The sequence below is a fragment of the Ziziphus jujuba genome, chromosome 5 (assembly GCF_031755915.1).
Source record: "Ziziphus jujuba cultivar Dongzao chromosome 5, ASM3175591v1".
Lineage (NCBI taxonomy): Eukaryota > Viridiplantae > Streptophyta > Magnoliopsida > Rosales > Rhamnaceae > Ziziphus > Ziziphus jujuba.
Genome location: NC_083383.1, coordinates 18,573,609 through 18,600,865, shown reverse-complemented (window position 1 = coordinate 18,600,865; position 27,257 = coordinate 18,573,609). Strand labels below are relative to the sequence as shown.

At 31.3% G+C, this 27,257-nt stretch overlaps 1 protein-coding gene across 4 annotated transcripts; it reads left to right on the top strand.

Annotated features, from left to right (window-relative positions):
* Positions 1-10,488: 10,488 nt before the first annotated feature.
* Positions 10,489-23,902, top strand: LOC107411579 (transcriptional corepressor LEUNIG). 4 transcript variants are annotated; one of them, XM_048475368.2, is made up of 19 exons: positions 10,489-10,645; positions 10,895-10,988; positions 11,432-11,529; positions 11,663-11,772; positions 14,638-15,069; positions 15,142-15,230; positions 15,655-15,733; positions 15,831-15,906; positions 16,073-16,122; positions 16,508-16,816; positions 16,966-17,175; positions 18,295-18,522; positions 18,608-18,752; positions 19,438-19,547; positions 19,723-19,872; positions 21,528-21,683; positions 21,775-21,891; positions 22,609-22,815; positions 23,461-23,902. In XM_048475368.2, the coding sequence occupies exons 2-19, from the start codon at positions 10,957-10,959 to the stop codon at positions 23,602-23,604; spliced, it is 2,742 nt and encodes a 913-aa protein (XP_048331325.2). In that variant the 5' UTR covers positions 10,489-10,645; positions 10,895-10,956; the 3' UTR covers positions 23,605-23,902. The 4 variants fall into 4 exon arrangements, with proteins under 4 accessions (XP_048331325.2, XP_048331326.2, XP_048331322.2 ...); XM_048475369.2 differs by having other exon boundaries at positions 10,490-10,645; positions 18,280-18,522; positions 18,635-18,752; XM_048475365.2 differs by having other exon boundaries at positions 10,490-10,645; positions 18,280-18,522.
* The last annotated feature ends 3,355 nt before the right edge of the window (positions 23,903-27,257 follow it).

Sequence of the window (27,257 nt, the reverse complement as noted above, 5' to 3'; positions counted from 1 at the left end):
GGATGAAAAGGGAGATGAGTGGAAGACAGCATGTAAGGCAAAATATGATTTGTATGAATGGTTAGTAATGCCGTTTGGGTTAACTAATGCACCGGGTACTTTCATGATATTAATGAACCATGTTATGCATCTATGCATTAGAAAATTTGTAGTTGTTTATTTCGATGATATTCTTGTATGTAGTAGGAATTTATATGAGCATGTAGAACATCTTAGATTAGTTTTAAAAGTACTTACGAAGAAAGGGTGTATGCTAATCTCAAAAAGTGTGATTTCTATCAAGATGAGCTTGTGTTTCTAGGATTTGTTGTGAGTGTTGTAGGATCAGTGTTGACCAATCCAAAGTCAAAACAATTCAAGAGTGGCCAAAACCCATTATCATTACTCAGGTAGAAGCTTTTATAGATTGGCTAGTTTCTACAGGAGGTTCGTCAAGGATTTCAATACTATTACAACACCATTGATCGTAAGAATCAAGAAGAGCATAGGATTCCATTGGGGAGAGACATAAAAGAAGTCTTTCAACTTGTGGAAAGAATAATTGACTAATGCTCCTCTGTTTGTTTTACCTAATTTTTCTAAGATTTTTTAGATTGAATGTGATGCTTTAGGTGTAGATATTGGAGCTGTGTTGATGCAGAAGGAAGACCTATAGCATACATGAGTGAGAAATCAAATGGGGTAACATTGAGTTATCCGACCTACGACAAAAAGATGTATGCTTTAGTTCGAGTTTTGGAGACATGACAGCATTACTTAATGCCAAAGGAATTTGTGTTTCATACTGATCATGAATCCTTGAAGCATATCAAAGGTCAAAGGAAGCTTAACCGAAGTCATGGAAAATGAGGATTGAGTTTATTGAAACTTTTTCTTATGTCATCCACTACAAGAAATGTGAGAAAAATGTGGTCGTAGATGCTTTGTCCTTAAGGTATGTCTTATTTTCAACCTTAGATACTAAATTGCTTGGTTTTGAATAGTTGAAGTAAATTTATGAGCATGATAGTGACTTTGGTGAGATATATAGATATTGTGCTAAACATGGTTATGGTAAATTCTATATATTTAAGGGGTATTTAGTTCGGAAAAGTAAACTTTCTATGCCTAGTTGTAGCATTAAGGAATTACTTGTTAGGGAAAGTTGTAATGGTGGATTAATGGGTCACTTTGGTGTAGCAAAGTCTTTATCCATGCTACAAGAATATTTTTGTTGGCCGAACATGAGGAGTGATATAGAGAGGATGTGTGAGAGGTGTATCACATGTAGAAAATTAAAATTTAAACTAAAACCACATAGTTTGTATATGCCATTGCCTATTTTTTCTTATCCTTAGGTAGATTTATCTATGGATTTTGTATTGGGATTACCTAAGTCAAAGACAGGTAAGGATTCTATTTTTGTGGTTGTTGATAGGTTTTCTAAGATGGCACACTTCATAGCATGTAATAAATCTAATGACACATCTCATATAGCTAATCTGTTCTTTGGGGAAATAGTAAGACTTCATGGCATGCCTAGAGATGCTAAGTTCTTAAGTTATTTCTGGAAAACATTATGGGCTAAATTAGGCACTACACTTTTATTTTTCATTACTTATTATCCACAGACTAATGGTCAAATTGAAGTAGTGAATAAAACTTTTTCTGCATTGTTAAGAGTATTAATTAGTAGAAACTTTAGAAGTTGGGAAGAATTTTTGCCACATGTTGAGTTTGCTTATAATAAACCATACATTTTGCTACTAAATACTCACCGTTTGAAATTGTTTATGGCTTTAATCCTTTAACTCCATTAGATTTTAATACATTTGCCTTTAAGTGAACATGCTAATCTAGATGGTAAACAGAAAGCTGAATGTGCCAAGCAGATTCATGAGAAGACTAAAGCAAACATTAAGAGGATGAGTGAACAGTATGCTAAAGCTGCTAATCAAGGTTGAATCAAGATGGTGTTTAAACCAGGTGATTGGGTTTGGTTACATTTGCAAAAAGAGAGGTTTCCTAAACAATGCAAGTCAGAGTTTATGCCTCGAAGAGATGAACCTTTTCAGGTTTTGGAGATGGTCAATGAAAACGCCTACAAGCTTGATTTTCTAGGTGAGTATAATGTGAGTGCTACCTTTAATGTTTCTGATTTACCTCTTTTTTCTGCAGGTGATGATTTTGATCTAAGAGTAGATTAATCTCAATAGGAGGGGAATGATGAGATTCCCAACACAAACATCTACTTGCTGGGGTGCTAATCCTGTACAGCTAAAGACGGGACCAATTACTAGGGCACAAGCTAAGAGGTTTAAGGACAATCTTATTAGTTTCAAAGAAGGAGTAATTACTTACAAAAAGACATGATAATACTAGAAGATTCTAAACTCGTGCTGAGTATCTAGGTTTTGAAGCCAGAAATGGACCCCAGAAGCTGTTTCGATGCATTTGAGGACTCCAGCAGCAAGAGGTTTGTTTGTTTTCTTGTTAGTGTGTTTAAGCTCACCAAAAGGTTACAAAATTGTGTTAAGGTAGAAGCAAGGGTGCCCATGCAGAATTGCGCTGACAGGTGGTTTTATTTGCATTCCAAGCAAACTTGGTCATTCCAATCAATCGCAATATGTGGGAACCAATTCTAATCCTATTAGGCATATTACATGGCACATTAAATCAGATTTGGAACCTCAATTAGCTAGATATGGACAAGGACAGCTTATTTGGAAAGCTAGTCAACTACTTTTCAAATTTGCAATTTGATTTTTTATATTAGGTAACCTTTTATTTTAAGTTTTGTTTAATTATTTGCTGGACAAATTAATTTAGAAAAGTTGAATTTTAATATTTTTGATTGTAAATTAATTAATTCATCTTTCAAATTAAAAGAATTAACTAATGCAAATTAGATTAGGAAGTCCTAGGAAAATCAACAACTACATTGTTTAGTCTTATTGGCTAGTTTTTACCTAATGTTCTTAGGATTTGATTTTTGTAACTCTAGCCTATTTAAAAGCTTAATTTCTTAATAATAGACATCTCGTTATTCATATAAAAAAATACTTGTGAGAAAGATTTCTCTTCTCTCTTTTAGAACACCTAGAACACCAAATAGAGAACGAGTGTTCTAGCTTAACTTATCAATAGGACATTCCATAATCTATTGTGGTATCATTGAACTATACTAGGGTTTCTAATCATAGGTTGATTAAGGGTCAAGGTGACTATTAGAATCTGAAATTAATTTTGATTCAGGCTAATTTGACACGGGTTTAAGAGCAAATCAACTTAGGTTCGTAGCAGATTCCGCAACGATCCCAACGAATAATTAATGAACATAAAATAAAACCAGTTTTGAGATTTGATTGAAATAATGAAAGTAAATAAGAAAAAGTATTTATTTATAAGCAATGATAATGAGTATTTGTTTCAACTTCGCCATAACAAGCCAATTCCATGCATTAAGCTAATAAACACTCAGATTAGATAAGGGCAAATTCCATTTACACTCATTGGTTTTGCCATTATTTCACTTAGACTTTATGTTATGAAAAATCATCATTAACCTCCTTTTTAATTTCTAGATATATTAGAATAGGCCTATTTATCAGTTTTGACTAATTAACTTTAATGGTTAAAAGCCAAAAGTTAAAAATCTATATTTTATAATTGAATAACATCGTAAAATTACAATTTTAGTTTTTAATTGTTAAAATTAATTAGTAAAAACTAATAAAAATTAACAAATTAACCTCTTTTGATAATTTTAGAAAATTAAAAGTAGGTAAATGATGATTTTTTAAAAGCATGGAATTTAAGTGAAATAATGACAAAATTAAATGGATGTCAACGAAATTTTCCCAATTAACTAACTTAGCATCTAAAATTCATTCTTTCTTATTATTATTATTTTTTTTTATCTATATGGTGTTTGAGATCATAAGAAGTATTCTTGCTAAAAATTTAATTATGATGTCTAGTTTATATCACTGATCCGAACCCATTAAGCATACAAAGGACAATGAAGAACTAAGTACACATTAAATATAGTGTTTGTCTTCTTACTTATTCATTCACTAGATCAACACAACAATCATATGATATTTATATAAATTAGAACAAGATAATTTTTATACACATTTTAATAATGATCAATTATCAAAACAAATGCAAAGATTCAATTAAGCACAAGTGAATAAAACTAAAAACCTAAATTGATAAAAATAAAATAAAATAAATTGTTAACTAAAAACATAAAATTGTATTGTTAGGCACATTTAAACCCTAACTATGGAGTTTAATTATACATCATAAACATAAACACTATCTACTTTAATGAAAAAGACATGAAAATTAAGATCCAGAATAATAAAAAAAAAACCCTTGAGAAACTAAATCTAATGATTAATATTCCTTCTAAGCCTCCTTATTTGCATTAAAGTTTATTTTTGTCTTCAATTTGTTTATTATATATATAAATAAAGTATTCCTAAGAAACAATGAGAAAAACTACCAATAAATATGAAGAAAAAACTTTTTTAATATGCAAATCAGTCGTAAGAGAAAAAATAAACCAGTTGCAATGTCTAGGATTACAAGCCTTTCAATTCTGCAATCCCTTAACTCTATCCAAAGCTCTTAATGGTTTATGATTGCTCATCCCAAATTCCTTTTGTGTTCTGAATGACATCTTAGGCTTGTTTTATAGAGTTTGAGCAATTAAGGACCAAGTTTTGATAGTTTTCAAAATTCCATTTTTTTAGGGTTTAGGCACCACTTTCAATATACCCTTATAACTTAATTAATATTTATCATGCTATAAGTGACTCATGTGACATGCATATACTCCAATTAACCAATCAAAACACTCTTCAAGTGCAACCTAGTCAATAGATAAATTTGGAAAACTTCTTCCTTTACGCTCAATTATTAATCATTGACAAAGGCATTTGACATGCCTTTAGTTTTTGCACTTTTAAAAATGCTTTTTGGTAAGTTATTGTCTACTATCTTTGATTAGAAGCTCGTTTGAAGATTTGAAGCATTTTCAAAAAATTGTTCAAGTATTCTTATAAGCTTTTGAACTTTAAAAGCTAGAAACAGTTTTTCATAAGTTATGCCAAACATTAGCCTAAGTCAGAAAAGACAAAATTGAATCTTCTTTTTTCATTATTCTCCCTTTGAACAAAATTCATTTTAGGAAATCACCAAAGAATTTCTTTTAAGCTCATAAGAGCAACTCTAATGATTATGCCTATAATTATTTTTTTAAAACATTAAAAAAATAAACAGTCATTAAAAAAAAACACTCTCTAATGTGTCTCTAAACACCCTATCAATTTGATGCAACAAGAAAAAAATAGATACTGTCAAGGATCCTCTACTTCTAAATAGCCAGTTATATATTCTAAAATTTTCTTAAAAACAAAATTTTCCTTAAAAAATCAATTTATTCAAAAACAAAATAAATAATAAATATTTAACTAATTAATAGTCATAAGTAACTTTATTCACAATAACCATTGAACAAAAAAGTATAATTGCTATATATTTGTGCCACTTAAGTTTAGATATTGTCAATTTCTATGCCATGTATTGAGCAATTAATATTCACCATTGAAAATACTCTAAATTCAATTTTCATTGTTCAATGATCTTTGAAAAGCATTACAATTTTAATAACAGAAAATTAAATGAAAACGAGGTAAAGCACACAAGTTTGATTCAAAAATAAAACATTAACTTAGTAAAGGAGAATACAAAATGCATTCAATTCTAGAGTAATCATTATGGCTTATTGATATTACATTGATGTGGGCTTTAATCTATATCGTTGGGTGGATGGCCAGTGGTGAAGCTTGTTGCTTCTCTTACGAACCCTAACACCAGTAGCTTGATCTTTGCTGGTGGTTTATTGGAGAATATGGGAATTGGAAGAGAATAAGAGAAGGAGAAAAAAAGTAAAATGGAGTTTTTTCTTTCTTTTTTTTTTTTTTTTTTTGAAAAAAACTAGATAATCAAGAATATTTAGTGAAAGACCGAATAAAAATAGTTTAAAATTTTTTATTTCCCAAAAGTTGGTCGTTTTCCAATTTTGCTATTTAAATGTGGTTGTTGAAAGAAATCCTTTGCTTTTTTTTTTTTTTTCCTTCTACTTTAACCCATTAACTAGTTAATAAAAATATGATTATGGTAAATACACAACAAACAATATGTAAGTTTTAATAATATACATGAAGCAACTAACCATTCAAATTCTACAAAATTGTTATAAACCTAACATGTGTATTACAAGAAAATTTAAATCATCAATGAAAATTGAAATTTCATAAGCAGATCAAAAATAAATAATTATTTATTTGTTTGTTTTATATTGATACTTCGAATTATTTTTTATTGTAGAATATTGAAATAATTATCAATTATCAATATTAACATGTTACATGTCATTGGATAAACTTAGTCTTTATTTTTCTTTTTGTCTTTTTCACTAAAACTTTGATGAAGTTTGTTTTATGAACTTAGTTAGTTTAGGAATTAGTTGCCACGAAATCAACTTCCTTTGTTAGTATTTAATTAGTAGTAGAAAATAATAGAATTTAAAATAATTAACAAACTATGTATTTTAAAAATAAATGTGTATAGTCACTAATAAAGGATATGTAAAACTAATTTCCTAAGGGAACAAAAATTGACACTATTATGAGAGGTCTACTTTCCTTGCAATTTTCACAAATATTGAAATCAAATATCTTATAAAAACATGTTCATGTTCTACCTATAAAAAACTACCTAAACAATTGAAAATTTTCACCAATTTTGATTTTAGTTTAATATACCACTTTTCCAATTAAGATTTTAATTTTTGAATATATATTAAGGTGACACTGCTTTAAGGTATTTAGGTTACTATAATTCTCATTACAAGTTGGAATGTGGATGCATATATCCCTATATGTACTTATGTGTATCCATTTTAATTTAATATGGACATTTGCCTTCCAAAACAATAGAGAGGAGAAAATACTTGAAATTTTCACTTTATAATTTAAATTTTTTTGGTTTAAATTATATTTGAGGTGACATAGTATATAAGATGTATAAATAAAAATAAAAATAAAACAAGATTCCCACTACAAGGTTAGAGAATTTTCTTATTATATCATAGATTATTTATGTATTTTCTTTTTTAGATTATTGCTTTATCAAAATAAAAAAGCCACGTAAGGAGATATACCAGCTAGCTTTTTTCTTTCTTAGAAAAGGAAAATAGAAAAAAAAATATTTCCCCTAAAATGGAACAATATCGCATGCAAAACTTTTATATTTGTTTTCGTCATTGAAAAGTAGGTAGAAACTCAATTTCAAAATTAATAATGACCCATTTTCTAATAATTTGGTTTCAATTTTTATTTGAGTCAACGAAGAAGCTATTTTTTTTTTAAGAAGCTATGAAAATTTTGTAAGTTTATATAGTATGTCAATAAATTATATTATTTCTCCTCATGAAAAGAATTTGCCTTTTGATTTTCTCCTCCTCCCATACATTTTATCTAAAAGGTCCATTTGATTTTTTTTTTTTTCTATTTTCATTTTTTCCTTTCCCACATTCTCTTTTATTCTCCAATGCTAGTAAGTTGATATTAGTTTAATCATGTATTAATGTAAAATCATATGATGGGGTAAGACCTAATTTTGTATATATTGCCCAAACTTATTCAGAAAAAAAAAAATTGTTATAAGCCGTGCTCAAGATAAAAATAGCTGCCAAAAAAATCAATTAAGTGTTTGATAAATTATGTTTATACAATTATTGTATGTTGCAAAAGTTAAAAAAAAGTTCGTTATAACATGGAGTTCACTTGCTAGAAAATTTAAAAAATATGGCGCTCACTTACAAGAAAATTTAAAGTTATCAAAATAAACTCATGAAGGAGATATACATCGAATATACTCATTTTTTTTTTTATATATACTTTCATTATTTTTACGGATGGGTGATATTTGCAACCAAGATTCATTAAGCATAATAGGCTTGAAAAATTATATGAAAAGTTTTAGTTGCAATACAAAATGACCTATATACAAATCCATCATAAATTTATATTTAAAATTTTTAACTTTATTTAAAATTATTATTAAGGATATTAAATAATTAAATTTATTTTAATAACTTTTTAACCAAATATAATTCTTCCTCTCAAAATATACACCATATATATATATATGTATATATATATCCCAGTCTAACTCATTCTCTAGCATAAATTAGTGTTGCAAAAAATGACTATATAAATCATGGAAACTCACAAACATGAAACAATAAGTTGTATTTAGTTTTTTTTTTTTTTTTCATCTTGCAATGATATGTTTTGTTTTGTACGTTAGATTTTGGTTTTTGTTTTTTTGTTGTTTAGCTATGATGTTTGAAACTATTTCATTGAATCGCATACTACCATAGAATTTTCTATTCAGTTAATTAGGTTCAAGCCTCTTTAAATATATTATAAATATATAATTGAACATTTTCAAAATTATACAAAATTATAAATTGAATAGTCCAATAAAATATATTCTAGGATACGTTAGAAAGTATAAGACAAAGCAAATTTGAATTTATTTAGAATTACATAATTAACCATATTCAAATTTTTTTAGAAGGTTAAGACGAAACAAACATTATAGAAAAGAAAATATACATATATATATATTATATATATTCTTAGACATTTTGGAGGTATATGAATGAATAACTTTTAAGAAGTTCATGATCGAATATCTTTAAAATTATTGAGAAATTTACGATTGAACACTTCAAAAAAATATATTCTCAAAAAATGAAAAAAAATCAAGAAATGAGGACTGAAAGCCCATCAAAGTGGATGCCGAATTGATGGTTCTAACTTAATGGAGTGAATTGCTAGAATCATGAATTGAGTAACCAGAATAGTGAAATTAGTCGCTGGTTTATTATTTTAGCCCTTTAGTAGCTTTTATTCCATGAAATTTTATCTATGGCTGTGGTGAAAAAGATATGATTTTGACTAGGTTTGGAAAGTGCAACAGTGGATATTTCAATAATTATTAATAATAATGTATAAAATTATTATATATTTTTTGTATTTAAATGATAATGCATAAAGACTGAGGTAGTGTAAAGTTATTATTACTATTTTTTTTAAATTATGAAAAGAAATGCTCAAATTATATTTGTTATATTGTTCTTTGTATACTAAAACTGACATTTAAAAAAATAAATTATTCATGCTTATGTTAAACTCATGATTAAGCTAACTTACAAATCTATAAGAAAGTATTTATAAAAGTTTATTTTATATCATTGAATTATGATGAATGTTGAAGAAGAAGGTGTATGGATTTAAATTTTTATGAACAAAGCATGTAATAGGAGAATAAGATTTCCTTAAACAATCCTTTCTTTAATTTTCAAATATTTTGTGTCCTTGTCTAAATTAACAAAGTATTAGTATAGAGGTAGTTTTATCAAACATTTTACAATAATTCTCTACTAATTTCGGTGTTTTGGATGTATGACTTTTCAATAGTAGATGTAAATAATTTATCAATTGAGTCATCCTTATTTGATAATTTTATCAAACATTTAAACTCACATTTTTTCAAACTTTTACATACTTATAATCATTTTTTTCTTTTTATGAAATACAGTCATATAATCATTTATTGATTATTTTGGCTAACCTAATGCATAAAATTTATCAATTTTTTTGTCAAATTAAACTAATTTTATATTTAGAATTCATTTTTTAAGACAAATTAGTTTTTATTATTTGATTAAGACAAAAACGTAAAAAACAAATTATAAAATTAAAAATTTGTATATTTCAAAAAAAATATTTTGAGGAATACTTTCTGTTCTAGTTTTATTTACATATTTTCCAATGAAATTTCAATTTTCCAACATAAATTCATATTCCCAACGAAAAAAGTCATCCAATTTTTGATTGAACAAGATAGTTAAAAAGTGAAATCTTTGAATATCCTTGATCAAGCTTTTGGGGTTTTTTTTTTTTTTTTTAAATAAATTTTTTGGTGAAAAGATTTCAGGGTTAAAAATGTTATTTCCTAGGTATTTTTAATCAGATTAAGCTACCGACCAAATATGATTAGCATTACGCCAAGTACAGGGTAAATAAAATCCAGAAATTGTTGGGAAGTACCTGAAATAATAAAAACTCTACGGGTTCATTCACAAATAAATCAGAGTATAAGTCCCCATTTAGAAAAGTATTAGGAGATCAACGCAGACCCAAATTACTCATTACTCCTCAAACTCCTCGGCAAATGCGCGACGGTTCGAGTTCAGCGAACAGAATAGAGCAGCAAAGCCTACTTTGAAAGGGCATTTCAGACATTACAAGAGAAAGCTGTTCCTCAACACACTGTCTCAAACTGAAAATTTGATCAAACTCGAGGGCTAATTAGGTATATTCACCCTATGAAGACATTATGATATCTGCAACAGCAACTCAATCCACCTACACTATCAGAAATTTTTTTCAGTCGCCAAAAGAGAGAAAAAAAAGAAACAAAAGCGAAAAAGAAAAGAACTAGGACTGATACAAAGCTAAAGATTAAAAAAAAAAAAAAAAAAGAAAAAAAAAAAAGAAACGTTTTTGAGTTTCAGGTATCTCTATCCATCTTTCCCTTTCTTTAATCATTTATTTCAATTTAGCATCTTATTAATATTAAATGTTATATTTCTGTTTTCTCTGTATTTTCATTTTCGTTTGCTAAAAATTAGAGGTTCAACTTCTATTTTCTCCACATAGATTCTCTCTGTGTATCTTCCTTCTGTCCTGTGGATATTCACGAGTTGTAACAAAAATTTGTTCTTTTTTCCTCTTTGGGACTGTTTTTCTTCGGTGGTGAATAGAAGCAGAAGAATTAAACTCAGAATCTGCATTATTATTCACTATTCTGTGACGTATCAATAGCATGTCTCAGACCAACTGGGAAGCTGATAAAATGTAAGTTCTACATATTATTTACTTCTTCTATTTCTGTTTCAATTTCCTATCTGGGTTTTTCTTCTCATCAATGGTTCCTTTTCTTACTTTCTGTTGGATTTGGGTTTTGGGTCTCTGGAATTTTCTGGGTTTCATTTTCTCTCACTTTTCTCAGTTTAAGTTTTATTTTTTTATCCTTCTCCGTTAAATGTTTGTCTACCTTTCGTGGTATCTTAGGGTTACTTTTCTCTCCAGTTTTACGTGTTGAATTTGTACAGTAGTTCGGTTTTGCTCACTGTTGATTTCTTGTTTCATTTTTGCTGAAGTATCTGTTTCTAGTTTTTATTGTAATTTTGAAACATTCGTACTCATAAACTGTGTTCGCTGTTCTTCTCGGCTAAGATCGAAATATTCCACACAACATGCATGGCTGATACAATCTATGATGTTCTATTTACTTACAGGTTAGATGTGTATATCCATGATTATTTAGTTAAGAGGGATTTAAAGGCTTCTGCTCAAGCATTCCAAGCTGAAGGAAAAGTATCCTCCGATCCCGTGGGTAAGCTAAATAGAAGAAGAATGTGGGGAAAAATTACCCTTTTCTAAGTTCTGGCATTTGTTTTTGTTCTTATCTGTTATGCACTATATTTTTCCATTGGATTTGTTTTGATTTTCTTGTCATGGTTTTACAGCCATTGATGCTCCTGGAGGTTTTCTTTTTGAATGGTGGTCAGTTTTCTGGGATATATTTATTGCTCGGACCAATGAGAAACATTCGGAGGTTGCTGCTTCTTACATTGAGGTTGGTTTGACAATGTTTCATTTTTTGCTTCTTGGATAACTCTTGCCAGCTATGTTTTACTACCATGATTTTCAGAGAGAAGGAAGGGTTGCTGTTATTTTATTGTATAATTTGTTATAAATAGAATTGAAGAAATTGCAGTGTAAGAATGATAGCACTTTTCCAAGAATTTGCTCGACATCTCCTAACAGTTTGTCTAACGAAGCTTCTTTATTTATGGGAATAAAAAATTTCACTTTATTTGACAGAATAAATTATAGCTCTTATATCACTGTTGATTTTGGAAAGTCTTCTTAATTATGGTTCTGTTTGCATGAAATCTTAATTAAAGGCTGTTTAGTGATGCAATTATCAATTATTTTGTTTTTGAAGTTTACAAGGAGTATAATTTGCTGGTTCTCTAGTTGCTTGCTTTTGAATTTGATTACTGTGATTAGTAAGTATGTGTGGGCTTACTGGTGGTTCTGGGTTTCCACTGTTTATTGATTCACTGTATTTGTAATCTGCTTAAAGCTATGTATTAACAACTGCTGATAATTTATCTCACTTTTTTCCTTAGTGATGTGGTTAGTAGAAGAAATATTGTCCATCTATTATTATCTGCTACAATTTTCAGTCTTGAAATTTTGGAGGTCAGATATTTAGGTATGATACACAATTCAAGCTTTTGGACATTGTTTAACATTTAAAAGGCTTAAGCCTAATCTCTATTTCTTTTCCTCTCCTGCCGACACACCCTAGCTAACAAAAGGAAAATAGTTTGAATACATGTTCCTTGCTACTTGGAGAAAAAAGGCATAAATCTAATCGTAATTTTGTGCTTGTCTGTGATATATGAAGGCAGATTCTTAGATAGGCTACTGATGAAGTAGGATTAAGAGAAAGTCTTAAAATGTTATTCCTTAGTCCAGCCTACTATAGTTACAAGTACTAGAGTTTCCATAATCCTAATCCCTCCATATTAAAATTTTTTCGTTCTTCTTTTGCTACTGAACTTTTAACTTGGGGTCTTAGGTGGGGGGATGTGGTGGAATTTTTGTAGAGCTTTTATTGCGTATTGCACACTTTCCTCATGAATGTTAATGTTGGATAATGCATGATCTGTGTTAGGATTTAGCTAGGAGAAAAGAAGAGGTGATCCTGGGTGTCTACTGTTTAATGATTGACTATTCATAATCTGCTAAAAGCTATGTATTTAACAGCTGATTATTTCTCTCTCTTTCCCTGGTTATTTGTTTAGTAGTATTAACATTGCCCATCTATTTTAATCCGCTAGCAATTTTGTGTCTTGATATTTTGAAGGTCTTTATCGATTAACCATATTCATAATCTGCTTAAAGTTATGTATTTAACTGCTGATTATTTCTCTCTTTTTCCCTGGTCATGTGTTTAGTAGTATAAAAATTGCCCTATTTTAATTGGCTAGCAATTTTGGTCTGGTAGTAATGTATGTATCATAGTTCTGTATACATGATTAGACGTAGTTTGACCTTTAAAAGGCTTAAGCCTTTGATCTCTCTCTCTCTCTCTCTCTTTCCCTCTCCTGCCTGCATACTGTAACCAAAGCAAAAAGAAAAGGGGAAACAAATTGGAATATGTATGTTATTGCTCACTTGGAGAAAAAAAGCATAAATCAAAACATAACTTCTGCTTATCTGTGATATATGAAGACAGATTCTTAGATAAGCTACTGATGAAGTAGCTTTTTAAAGAAAGTCTTGCTATTTTACTTCATGGTAATGGAAAATGCATAAAAATGAAAAGGGAAAGTAGACTGGAATATGCTGGTTCCTTGCTCACTTGGAGGGAAAGAGCTTAAGTTGTCTATGATATATGAAGGCAGATTCTAAGATAAGCTACTGTTGAAGTAGCTTTAAAAGAAAGTACTATAATTTCACTCCATGGTGCAGCTTACTTTAGTTGCAAATATTACAGTTATTATAAACGCTTCATTTATTGTTTGGTTCTTTCTTGCCACTGAACTGTTAACTTGAGGCTTTAGCGGGGGTTATTCGCTAGAGCGGTTGTTGCTTATTCCACCTTTCCCCCAATCAATGTTTTAGTTGGACAAAGCATGATCTGTGTAAGGATTTTTAGCTTAGGGGAAAAAGAAAAGAGAATTGGAGAGGGAGAGAAGGGAGAATGTATTCAGCCACGTCTTTTTCTGCAGAAGCATATATTCTAGGTTATATTTAGCAAAATTTCAGAAACAACTGTTTTATAATTAGCCTTTATTAGTAAATAATTCTACATTGAGTAGTTTTACACATCCATAGCACATTTTTATTATGGTTACTTGATACTCTTTATATGGCACTTTGAAGTGTTCAGCATGTTGTTCAACTTGTCCACCAAAAACTGCTTGGCTTCTAACCTACAATGCTTCTGTACTTCTCCTAAATTTCAACGACACAAAATTGTCCCACCTTCCCAAGCAACGGCTGCAGACAACCCCCCTGTACCAAACAAATATCTTGTACTCTTCTCCTGGAGCTAATTTATTGGTGTCCATCACAAGCTGTATGCGCTACTGATATAGTTTATTTTTATTTTTGCATTTGCCCCTCGGGTGGGCAAATTGTGCTGAGAAATCCTATTACAGTTGGTTTATGGGTGAGGTTTCCCTGTTTAATTAGTTGAATTAGAGCTGGGTGATCGATGATGTTAAGTGGGATTTTAGCAGCTGAGACACCAAAATTCAGAGAATTCTGTTTGGTGAATTGTAACAGAGAACCATCACAAATGCTTGTAAAATTTTCCTTATATCTTTTCTGAGCTTATAACATGGTTAGTGGACTGGAAACGGTTGGTATAAATTATTGATTTATTAATGAACTTGGCTAAATGGCTTTAATGAAACTGCAGACACAGTTGATTAAAGCAAGAGAACAACAACAGCAGCAGCAACAGCAGCAACCTCAACAACCACAGCACCACCCACAACAGCAGCACATGCAGATGCAGCAGCTCATTTTGCAGAGACATGCTCAGCAGCAACAACAGCAACAACAGCAGCAGCAGCAGCAGCAGCAGCAGCAGCAACAGCAGCAGCATCAGCAGCAGCAGCAACAGCAGCCACAGCAGCAGCAGCAGCAGCAGCAGCAGCAGCAGCCACCACCAATGCAGCAGCAGCGAAGAGATGGGGCCCACCTCCTAAATGGTGCTACAAATGGGCTTGTTGGAAATGATCCTCTTATGCGACAAAATCCTGGAACTGCAAATGCCTTGGCTACAAGGATGTATGAGGAAAGATTAAAACTACCTCAGAGAGATTCTTTGGATGATGCGCCTATGAAGGTAGGTGTATTATTGATAATTTTTTGAATGCATGAATTAAAAGTTTCTAACTTGTTTTGGCACTTTTTGCAGCAAAGATTTGGGGAGAATGTGGGCCAGCTTTTGGATGCAAATCATGCCTCAATATTGAAGTCAGCTGCAGCCACGGGTCAGCCTTCAGGGTGCGTTTCTTAGACTTTTCAACTTTATCACATTAATTAGTAATTAATCATATTCTGGTTACACCTTGAAAAGAGAGGGGATTGTCGTGCATAAGATTTTGTTCAAGCTTGTAATTTCACAGAGCTTTTGCCACTCAACATGTACTGAAGCTTCTTGGGACTCGCAGAAAATGTTTTACATTTGCATATTTCATTTGGCAACACCTTGTTTTTCTTGTTAATCCTGTTTTTGATGAATTTTCTAATGAATCAATGCTAAAAGGAACGTGCACCTTTCAATGCGATGGAAAAAACTAATGGAATTATTTCATATTCATATATTGTTTGAATATCAAATAATCTGGTCAAGGGATTAGATGTAGCAACCTATACTTACATTCTATTACCCACATTGACTTACAAGTGATGAACTCATTGTTCTCAGGCAAGTTTTGCATGGTACTGCTGGCGGGATGTCTCCACAAGTTCAAGCACGTAATCAGCAACTGCCAGGGTCCACTCCGGTATTTATTTATTTATTCATTTTTGTATCATCATGGTGTCTAACATTGTGATTTCTATCCTTATTTTTGTGTTGTCTTGACTCTGATGTGGAATCAGGACATAAAGCCTGAGATTAATCCAGTGTTGAATCCCCGAGCTGCAGGTCCTGAAGGATCGTTAATAGGCATTCCTGGTATTCCTTCGTGAATTATTGCTTTCTTGTAAATAATATTCATCATTTACTTTTTCTTTTGCAACCTTAATATACCATGGGAACTTCGTGACTTGAGTATCACGAAAGATCTTAAGGCATTGCATAAATTTGTTTGTTGCTAACTTTTAAGGTCTATTTGTTTCAGGATCAAATCAAGGCTCAAACAATTTGACTCTAAAAGGATGGCCCTTAACAGTAAGTTTTTGATGATTTAATTTGATAATTTTTTTTCCTATAGAATTATTCGACATTTTAGTAAAAAAAATTGATACAGGTAGATTAGATGCATGAACATTAATGTGTTATGCCAAAAATCCATGGTTGTTTCTAGTTTGAAAAAGGCATGTTTAGGAGTTTAGAATACATATACATGTACATCCCCTATCAGGTATTGATATTTGCAAGTTAATAGCTTGCTGACGTACATCACACCAACTTTGATGCGATGGTTCATACCAAATTATATGTTGGACCTTTTTAGTGTGATGTGCATATGCAAAGTGTTATTGACTTGCGGATATCCATACCTGATAATTATTTTGTATATATTTCTGCTGTATAATTGTTTATTCATTTCTAGGGTCTAGATCAGCTTCGCTCAGGGCTTCTTCAGCAACAAAAACCTTATATACAGGCTCCCCAACCCTTTCATCAGCTTCATATGCTGACCCCTCAACACCAGCAACAACTTATGCTTGCACAACAGAATTTGTCATCACCATCTGCCAGCGATGATAGTAGAAGACTGAGAATGCTTTTAAATAACCGGAATATGGGTATTGGAAAGGATAGCCTTTCAAATTCTGTTGGGGATGTGGTTCCAAACGTTGGATCCCCTATCCAGGCTGGTGGCCCTCATTTGCATCGTGATACAGAAACGCAGATAAAGGTTCTTTACCATTTACTCTTCTCTTTGCTGTTATTGTTTCTTTGAAGGTGTTCTGTCCCCTTCTGTCCCTTCCAGATGTTACCATTACAGTTTTTTTTTTTTTTTTTTTTTTTTTTTTCTCTGAGACATTTTGTGTATCCATACCATAGTTAAAAATGGCTCAACTACATCAGCAACAGCTGCAGCAACAAAACAGTAATCCACAGCAGCAGCAGCAACAGCAGCAGCAGCAGCATGCTCTTCCAACTCCGCCATCACAAAGTTCAAATCACAATCCTCACCCACAAGATAAAATGGGGGGTGCTGGCAGTGTCACCATAGATGGAAGCATGTCAAACTCCTTTCGGGGAAATGATCAGGTCAGTTCTCTAATGGACACCTACGCATCGTTACCTGAATGTGTATGATCTCTCTCTCTCTTTCATGGCATCATTACTTTGTTCAATCTAGTCGTTGTGACCTTAATCTAATATCACTAGTTTCAAAACCATGCCAATGGATACCTTAAATTTGTGAAAGTGTCATTGTGTCTCTTGAAGCAGTTTCTATGTTAGATGTCAAAACACCTATAAATCTCTCTCCCTCTTTAAGGTTTCCTAGAGGTGTGCAGTATACCTTAGTGGACACAAATTGTACGTTATTGTATTAGTCACATAAAACGGATAGGTTGAAGGAGCCTCCTCTGCATTTTGGGCGAACCCTGTTTTTATTTAATTCTATAGTTGCACTTGCCCTCCCTTGTTATTTTGCAGAGGGGTGCACATGAATATATGTTCAGGTGGAGTGTTGTAAGAGTCACCCACATGTGTAGACCCTATTCAATTATGAGACAAGAAATGGGTGTTATAAGTGCAACACTATTAGCATTATCGGGAATCATTAATATTTGAATACAATATCAAATATTCAATTAAGCTTTGATTCCATCTTAAGTTACCATCCAAGAAAGCTGCAAGTCTTGTGTTCAAGTCTCTACTTCTGGAGTCTTGTGTTCAAGTCTCTACTTCTGGAGCTACTCAACAAATCATTTCGTATCCATGTGTTGGGACTCCTTTCACAGTTTGTATATAGGATCCAATATGCCGCCCAAAAATGAGATAGAACGCAGTTTGGGCTCTGCACGTGAATGGAGAGTGTTAAAAAGTATATAAACCATTCTGAGGGCATGTCTTACACATTTGAGCTTTTAGGAAAAATGATACTCTAATAGTTATTAACAAAGGAAGAGCTGAATATCCAATTCTGGGTAATAGTTATATAACTATATATAAAGTGATCATGAATGTTACTACCATGGCCCCTTTTTTCCAAGACGATGGCGCCTGTCATACTTCAGATATGGTGGTTCACCTTACTTATCCTCTAAAGCTTATGTTTCTGTTGGTTGGGTAAGGGAAGCGATGTTGTGCATTCTATTAAAAACTAGGGCAGATTCCTAACAAAGTTTTTCTCTGTATTTTAAGGGTTCAAAAAATCAGACTGGTAGAAAGAGAAAGCAGCCAGTCTCATCTTCAGGTCCTGCCAATAGCTCAGGAACGGCAAACACGGCTGGACCTTCCCCAAGTTCAGCACCTTCATCACCCTCAGCTCACACGCCAGATGTGATATCAATGCCTCCTTTGCCCCATAGTGGTAGCACTTCCAAGCCTTTGATGATGTTTGGTGCTGATGGCACTGCAACTCTTACATCTCCTTCCAATCAATTGGTAACTAAATTCTTTCGCCTTTTGTATTAGTAGAAGGAATTGACAATTCCTTGCATGCATTCTCATTGGCATTCCATTTTCGCAGTGGGATGATAAAGATCTTGAATTGCAGGCTGATATGGATCGATTTGTAGAGGATGGATCACTTGAGGATAATGTTGAGTCTTTTTTAACTCATGATGATGCAGACCCAAGAGATGCTGTTGGTCGTTGTATGGATGTTAGCAAAGGTGTGGTAAATGACATTATGATATATGTTTTGATCTTTTTCAATTTGGGGATCTGTTCGTCTGTTGAACTTGCCAGATTATTTTCGGGAATAAGATGCAGTTTCTCTTTTGTCTTTGGTAGAAAATTGACTCAATATTAGAAGCTGCAAGCAGCACGTACTGAGTCAGATGGTAATAGTTTGCAGATCTCTTGAATATGTCCTAACTGCCTTAAGTTACTGAATCTTCAATAAACCTAGAAAATGCCGTGATAATTTAAAGGCTTTCTGCTTTTATGGACTTTCTTTGTTTTTTTTTTTTTTTTTTTCCTTTTCTTTTCTCTCTCTCATTTTTTTTTTTTTTTTTTTTGGGTGTGATTTCTGGAACTAAGCTGGCATTATAATATAATAGAGGAAACAAAGAAATTATAGCTTATAGTTTCCTTAAAAGGCGAGTCTTAACTTCCTTTAGTCTTCTCTCTACAGATGATTGCAAATAGCTAGCATTAGGCAAGGACCTTTGGACCTATCATTCTAAACCCTTTACTCTGTCTAAAGTTTTATCACTATCCAGTAATGAATATGTCTAACTTTGGCTGGATTGTCGGGGTGTGTCTGCCATGGTGAATCCCTTTATGTGGTTGTATATATTTTTGTTTTAGCCGTTATAGTCTAATCTGAGGGTTTGTAACTTGCATTTTCTTCAGGATTCACGTTCACAGAAGTAAATGCTGTTAGAGCCAGCACAAGCAAAGTTATTTGTTGTCACTTCTCATCTGATGGAAAATTGCTAGCTAGTGGTGGGCATGACAAGAAAGTGAGTGGTTAAAGTCTAAATTGCTATCATGTGCAGCAGGAATAATGCAATGCTGCAGTAATGAACAGCTGGTTGCCTCTGAAACATTAATTTGCAGCTACTAGATTGGCTTACATGTCAAAATTAAGTTGTAATTTTTTTGCCTCATTGGTCTTGCTGATGATATATAATGCAGGCTGTATTGTGGCATGCGGATAGTTTAAAGCCAAAAACTACGCTTGAAGAACATTCGTCTTTAATAACCGACGTTCGGTTTAGTCCAAGCATGCCGCGTCTTGCAACATCTTCATTTGACAAAACTGTCAGGGTTTGGGATGCTGACAATGTTAGTATATCCATTCTTCTTTTCTGTTATTTGATTAATGCATCAGATAACTCTATTACATTGTTCTCTAAGGTTTGTTAGACAAGGCTTGTAAGTTGCTTTGTTGGCTTGGCATGTTTATTCGAACTTATGTACACAGCAAATGTGGTTTTTTTTGAGGATGGTTTCTCTAAACATAGAGGGGGGCCAAAAAATTAAAAAAAAAAAAAAGAAAAGAAAGAAAAAAGAAATGGTTTAAATGCATATCTAGCAGTTCTGGCAACTGTAGTTTAATGGCCTCCAAACTAACATTTTATGAAAAGATATTAATATTTTAAGGAGCATGTCAATTATCATAGTTGAAATCCCTTTATATACGCATTTATATTTGTGTGCGTGTGCATGTGTGTGTGTGTGGGGACACTATTTTGGTGCTGGGTGACCATGCATTGATACTTTCTTTGGATAATTGATAGATATCTTTCCTCCATCAGTTTTAGAAAATAATTCTGGTGTAAGCTTTCTACTCTTATGATTTTATGCTACAGGCTATACAATCAATCAGCTGTAGTGCAATCTCAGGGTGACTTCCAATTTCCTTTAATTGTTCAAATGGTTTAAATGGTTCAAATGGTCCAACTGTGCTTCTATAGAAAGAAGTTTTGATGAGAAAAATAATAAAAGCAGTTACCCTATGATAAGAGTGCTCAAGCATGCAGCCTATTTTCATTGTTTAATAAATGTTCTCTTTTTGATATAAGTAAAAAAATAAATAAATAAACTTTTCATGCTTCACGTAGGAGACAAGTACACAATCCAAGGAAACAATGGATTAATTATTGGTTGGGGCCATTGAATCATGGCCACGCTGTCACTTGTTTGGTTATAAGTAAGTTTATGAATGTGGTTTCCAAAATTCAATAATAGAAGTGTACCATATTAAGTGATGTTGTCTGGTAAAAATAAGCTTTTATGCCTGTTAGGATATTATGATTATCCTTTTTGAAATATTTGACAAAGTTATGGACCCAGCTATTTTGTTATGAATATGAATAATTGTTGGATCTTGATTTCCCATGTTAAATATGGTAATCCCTAAACCTTATGCTCTTGAATTGTAGTACATACCAAGCTAACATTTTAACATGTCTCTCACATGGGATCCTACTTGATGACCTAAAGGAAAGGTCATTGAATTTATCAAACATGATATAAAGAATACTAGAAAGAGATACTTTAGGATTTGATGTTTTTGATGTCAGCCAACTCCAATTCCATTTCAGACAAACCTACTCTTACAGTGTGTTTTAAAGTGGTCCATTGTTAGAGCTTAACATTTAGATAAGGACACAATATGTATTGAATTTACAAATTTACGCTGACAGATAAAATGTTAAGCATAGGCCTGCCAGAATGCCTCCTTGTTTCTAATCTTAATCTGTACTGATATCAATTTGTAAGATTGTTACCTGTTTATATTTGCTTTGTTATGTGCATATATGGTTATTTTTTATTTATTTATTTTTAAAAACTTTTATCTGCGTTTGGTATAATGTTTTTTGCCAGTTGTCTTTGGATTTTGTGATAATAGTCTAGTAGGTTCATCATATCTTTTACTATGGTGCGACCGTAAATGGACACTGTACTAGTTGTAATAATTTATGTTTTCAATGCAGCCTGGTTATTCACTTCGTACTTTTATGGGACATTCTGCCTCTGTTATGTCATTAGACTTCCACCCAAATGAATCTGACCTCATATGCTCTTGTGATGGGGATGGTGAGATACGTTACTGGAGTATTAAAAATGGCAGCTGTCAAAGAGTTTTCAAGGTGGATACTTGAGTACTGGGATGCAATACTCTGAATGGCTATTCTAATTAATTCTTTGTTTGGCATCTACTAATATTATTCTGCATATTAGGGTGGAACGGCTCAAATGAGATTTCAACCCCGTCTTGGGAGATACCTTGCAGCTGCTGCAGAGAATGTTGTATCCATACTGGATGTGGAGACACAAGCTTGTCGACATTCATTGCAGGTTTAGCATTTAATTCATAATTTGTGTTAAACAGAGAATTGTTGACAGAAACCAAGGTTGTATAACGACTGGAAGAATCTAACCATAAATCATCCTTAAGCAACTGTGGGGAAAAAAAAAGAAAATGCCACCTAAGACTCATGCTATTCTCTATTTCTGCTAACACATTGTTAATTTTTTATACAAAATGGCCATTGTACATTAGTATTTAGCATGTCACTGATGTTTGTAAAATAATAAGTGTGGTGGGCTTATAACCCCATAGATCCCTGGATTACAACTAGGCTTTGGTACCATTAAGATTTTGGAATCAGTAGTAGCTTAACGTTTAATAAATAAAAAAAGAGAATTTTGAAAAGTTGGTGAGAGGGACAGAAGACTGGGGACTATTATTTAACTTTAGATTTATAAAGGTAAGTGGAAACTTTTCTGTTCAGGTATAACTAGCTTTTTCCCTGAATTTTAGCTTTCACCTCTGATAAACCTGGAAATTGGAATTTGGCAGTCCTGATGCTTCTAACGGTTGATTTGGTTTGAAGGCTGACAACTAACTAAATTGGGGACAGTTTTTTGTTTTTTGTTTTTTGTTTTTTGTTTTTCTTTTCGTGTTCTGGTGTTATTTCCTTTTTTGTGGGAATCATGCTCTGTATTATCTTTTTATTTTATGTTTCCTTTTATTGACCTTACTTCTTGGAATATTGTGGATTTGTAATGCAGGGACATACTAAGCCAATCCATTCTGTGTGCTGGGATCCTTCTGGTGAATTTCTTGCATCCGTCAGTGAGGACTCTGTCAGAGTTTGGACACTTGGATCGGGAAGTGAAGGGGAGTGTATACATGAACTGAGCTGTAATGGCAACAAATTTCACTCGTGTGTTTTCCATCCTACGTATACTTCATTGCTGGTTATTGGTTGTTACCAGGTTAGTTTGCTTGATTTCTATATTATGTTCTATTCGATTATATTTATATTTGAAAATCCGCACCTGTAATACTGGATGAGTGTCAGAAGGAAGGTTTGTCTTGCTTGCACTTCTCTGTTGAATAAAATCCTTAGGATTTTTCATTTTTCATTTTTATTTTTATCTTCATGCAATATCTGTTCAATGTGAAAAATTGTTACATTTTCGAATGCAGATGTTATGTAAGTTTGGTTGAATGAAGATTTTCTCCCATGTCCCAAACCTGAACTTTAAATAAAAATTGCTCTATAAGTTATATTACAGCAAAAATGCTCTTAGAACTGCGGTCTAAAACTTAGGATTATAGAAATTGAATTCACGGTTTGCATTAGCGCTACATGATTTAAAATTGGGGATTGTTAAATATAACATATACTTTTACATTTTAGTATCTTTTCTGTGTGGATTTAGTCTAAAATTTCTTTAACTACTTGATTTTTGGCTAGTGTAATTTTTGGGATGGAAGCATGTTTTTGTTGGTTGGCCCCTATTTCTACCGGTTTCATTGCTATGGTTGATTTGTTTATTATTTTATGATGACTACTTTTGATCTTGAGTTTTGCATTGGGTACTTAACTGTGGGCAATTGCTGGGCAATGGCTGCAGTCTTTGGAGCTATGGAACATGAGTGAGAACAAGACAATGACTCTATCAGCTCATGAAGGACTTATTGCTGCTTTGGCTGTGTCAACTGTGACAGGTTTGGTTGCTTCGGCCAGCCATGATAAGTTTGTCAAGCTCTGGAAGTGATATACAATTGCTACCAAAGTTGACTTTGCAATACGTGATTAAATTATATTAGGGTTGATCAACTGGTTGTAGCATGTATCTGCTTTGTTTGCTTGTTGGTTCATCTCTGTTTGGCTTTTTTGATCTCAGACTTTAGCTCCATAGCCCAGAATCTGACATGTAATATTATTGTTGTTGTTATAGTATTGTAATACTACTATCTGTTTTTTGTTTTTCGTTTTTGTTCCCTTTTTTTTTTAAATGTGGAAATGGACCGTCTGTAATGCGTTGAACTTCATAAAAATTTAAAGTTTCATCATTTTCGTCTTGTTTGCTTGGCGATTGATTGTCTGACTATGGTTAAGAGGTATATAGTTTGTACATTCCTAACCTGATTCAGATACAAGAAGACTGTTTTCTTAAATTGCTATTGCTGATTTTTGTTGTTCAAAATGATTGTTTATTCAGACTGAAGGCTTGGGCTCTTTTCTATTGTTGCTCTCCCTCAAAGCTTATTTTCCAAGTTTTCCAGAATTTTTTTTAAGAAGCAAAATTGTACACGTATTATTTTACGTAGAAGGGTAAAAGGAAAGTACAATTCAATTTCTTAGTCAATTAGGCGAAGGTCAAAGCTCTTTATGGTAATAGAACAACGCAAGTTCCTCTAATTTAGTCTTCGTGAATCTACAAGTTCCATCCACTTTCCTGTGCTCAAACTTCATTTGAGCACTTGACGTATGTTTTCAAAAAATAAAATAAAATAAAATAAAAAGGGGGTGGAAAACGAACCAGGTTTGGTTGAATCTACTTGGGCAAGGTAGCCTAAAGAAAGATAGTGACAAACAACTATCAAAGGGTGGTGGCCAATACAAAAAGGGTTATAATCCACTTCTCTTTGTAGATGTTGTAGATGTTAAAAGAAACCTCGGCGCAAAGGAAGGAAAAAAACAACAAAAAAATGGTGATACAGCTGTGTACTTGTTTCCTTTTATGTACTTTTTCCTAAACGTTCCCTTTTCAGTACCTAGTGGGCAATGAATTATTACTGACTTTTTCTTTTTTTTTTATCTTAAAATTTTTCTGTCAACAAAAGTAGGGTTGTTATACTAAATAAAATTAATAGTTTCCGACATCAATATTTTTTTAGTTTCAGAATACATTTTAATTTTTATATTATTGAAATAACATTAAAACTTTAAAATTTATGGACGTTGCAGTTAATCAAAAATCTTCATCTTGTGAATTTTTAGCTGTTAAAATGCATGAACATTGCACTTAACAAATTTTAAAAGTGTTTAGTGCTAATTCAAAATCATAAGAGGTAAAGTGCTAAAATGTTGAATCTATGAGGGGATTTTGGTGCCAAAATCATAAAAAAATAAAGCTCATAATAAAGCTCAATAACATTCTTAAAATCTTTAATTAAACTCTATATACAAAATTATTTACATATATACTATTTTAATATGATAAAAAATTTATAAAGAGGATCTGTGTGAAGTGTGAGATAATTATTAATAATCATTAGATCATAAAAATCATGAAGATTTAAAGATATATCCTTCACAATTTATTTTCATAAGCCCCTTATCATATTATATCACGTATGTATATGTATATATATATATATATATATAAATATATATACACGCCGGGGGATGTGATATCAATGCCTGCTTTGCTCTAGGGGTGGGCATGGATTGGGTTGGTTCGGTTTTGGATCTAAATACAATCCAATCCATACATATCGATTTTTCTAATTTACAATCAAAACCAAACCATTAAAATATTAAATCCAAACCAAAATAAACCATTTATGATCGGTTTGACACTTACTAATTTATAAATATATAATACAAATAAAAAATTTTCCAAATATAAAATATAAACAATAAATTATAATTATCCAAACATAAAATACAATTAGTATAATACAACATAGTGTACAATGGAAAATAAAAAAGAAAATGTAGCAAATGATAGACATCATGCACTTATTAAATAGTAAACATTAATCTCATCATCTACTCCTATAAAATCAAATTAAAATTGTTAGAACAAATAATGTAAAATAATACATTCATCAAAATTCATTCACTCAAGAATCAATGCATAATTCCTTTTTTTTTTTTTTAACCTTAAAATTTTGTTAAATCGTAAGTCAATCAACGTTGACAGATTCACTAACTTTAATTGATTCTGTAAGATCTATAAAGATCAAAATAATAAAATTAGTAATAAGTTATATTTAAACACACACATATATATATATATATATATATATAAGTAACAATTGGATACAATATATATATATATATGATGGAGATATAAAATATATATATATATTATGGTGATGGGGATGGACAGATTGTGGGCGACAATAAAAGTAAATATTTAATTTAAGATTATAATTTACAATTTAATTTGAATTTTAGGATATAAGGATATAAAAATATATATATATATATATATATATTAAAAATCAACATATAAAAATAGAAAAAAAAATTTAAAATTTAATATATAAAAATAAAAAATACTAAAATTAATATATAAAAATAAAAAAATAAAAAATATATAATTTTTTAATTATATAATATATTATTTGGATTAGATTGTATTTATATTTTTAATTCATAACCTATTAAATCTATGCCATTTATAATATTCTGAACTCAATCAAATTAAATTAATATAAAAATACAATCCAAACCATTAAAAACCAGATAGAATTGGACGGATTGGATTTTGACCGTCCCTACTTTGTCCTAGTTTGCCCTACTTGGGTGTTGATGGCACTGCAACTCTTACATCTCCTTCCAATCAATTGGTAAGTAAATTCTTTCGACTTTTGTATTAGTAGAAGGAATTGTTTAATTTGAATTTTAGGATATAAGGATATAACTATATATATATATATATTAAAAATCAACATATAAAAATAGAAAAAAAATTTTAAAATTTAATATATAAAAATAAAAAATACTAAAATTAATATATAAAAATAAAAAAATAAAAAATATATAATTTTTTAATTATATAATATATTATTTGGATTAGATTGTATTTATATTTTTAATTCATAACCTATTAAATCTATGCCATTTATAATATTCTGAACTCAATCAAATTAAATTAATATAAAAATACAATCCAAACCATTAAAAACCAGATAGAATTGGACGGATTGGATTTTGACCGTCCCTACTTTGCCCTAGTTTGCCCTACTTGGGTGCTGATGGCACTGCAACTCTTACATCTCCTTCCAATCAATTGGTAAGTAAATTCTTTCGACTTTTGTATTAGTAGAAGGAATTGTTTAATTTGAATTTTAGGATATAAGGATATAACTATATATATATATATATTAAAAATCAACATATAAAAATAGAAAAAAAATTTTAAAATTTAATATATAAAAATAAAAAATACTAAAATTAATATATAAAAATAAAAAAATAAAAAATATATAATTTTTTAATTATATAATATATTATTTGGATTAGATTGTATTTATATTTTTAATTCATAACCTATTAAATCTATGCCATTTATAATATTCTGAACTCAATCAAATTAAATTAATATAAAAATACAATCCAAACATTAAAAACCTGGACGGATTGGATTTTGACCGTCCCTACTTTGCCCTAGTTTGCCCTACTTGGGTGCTG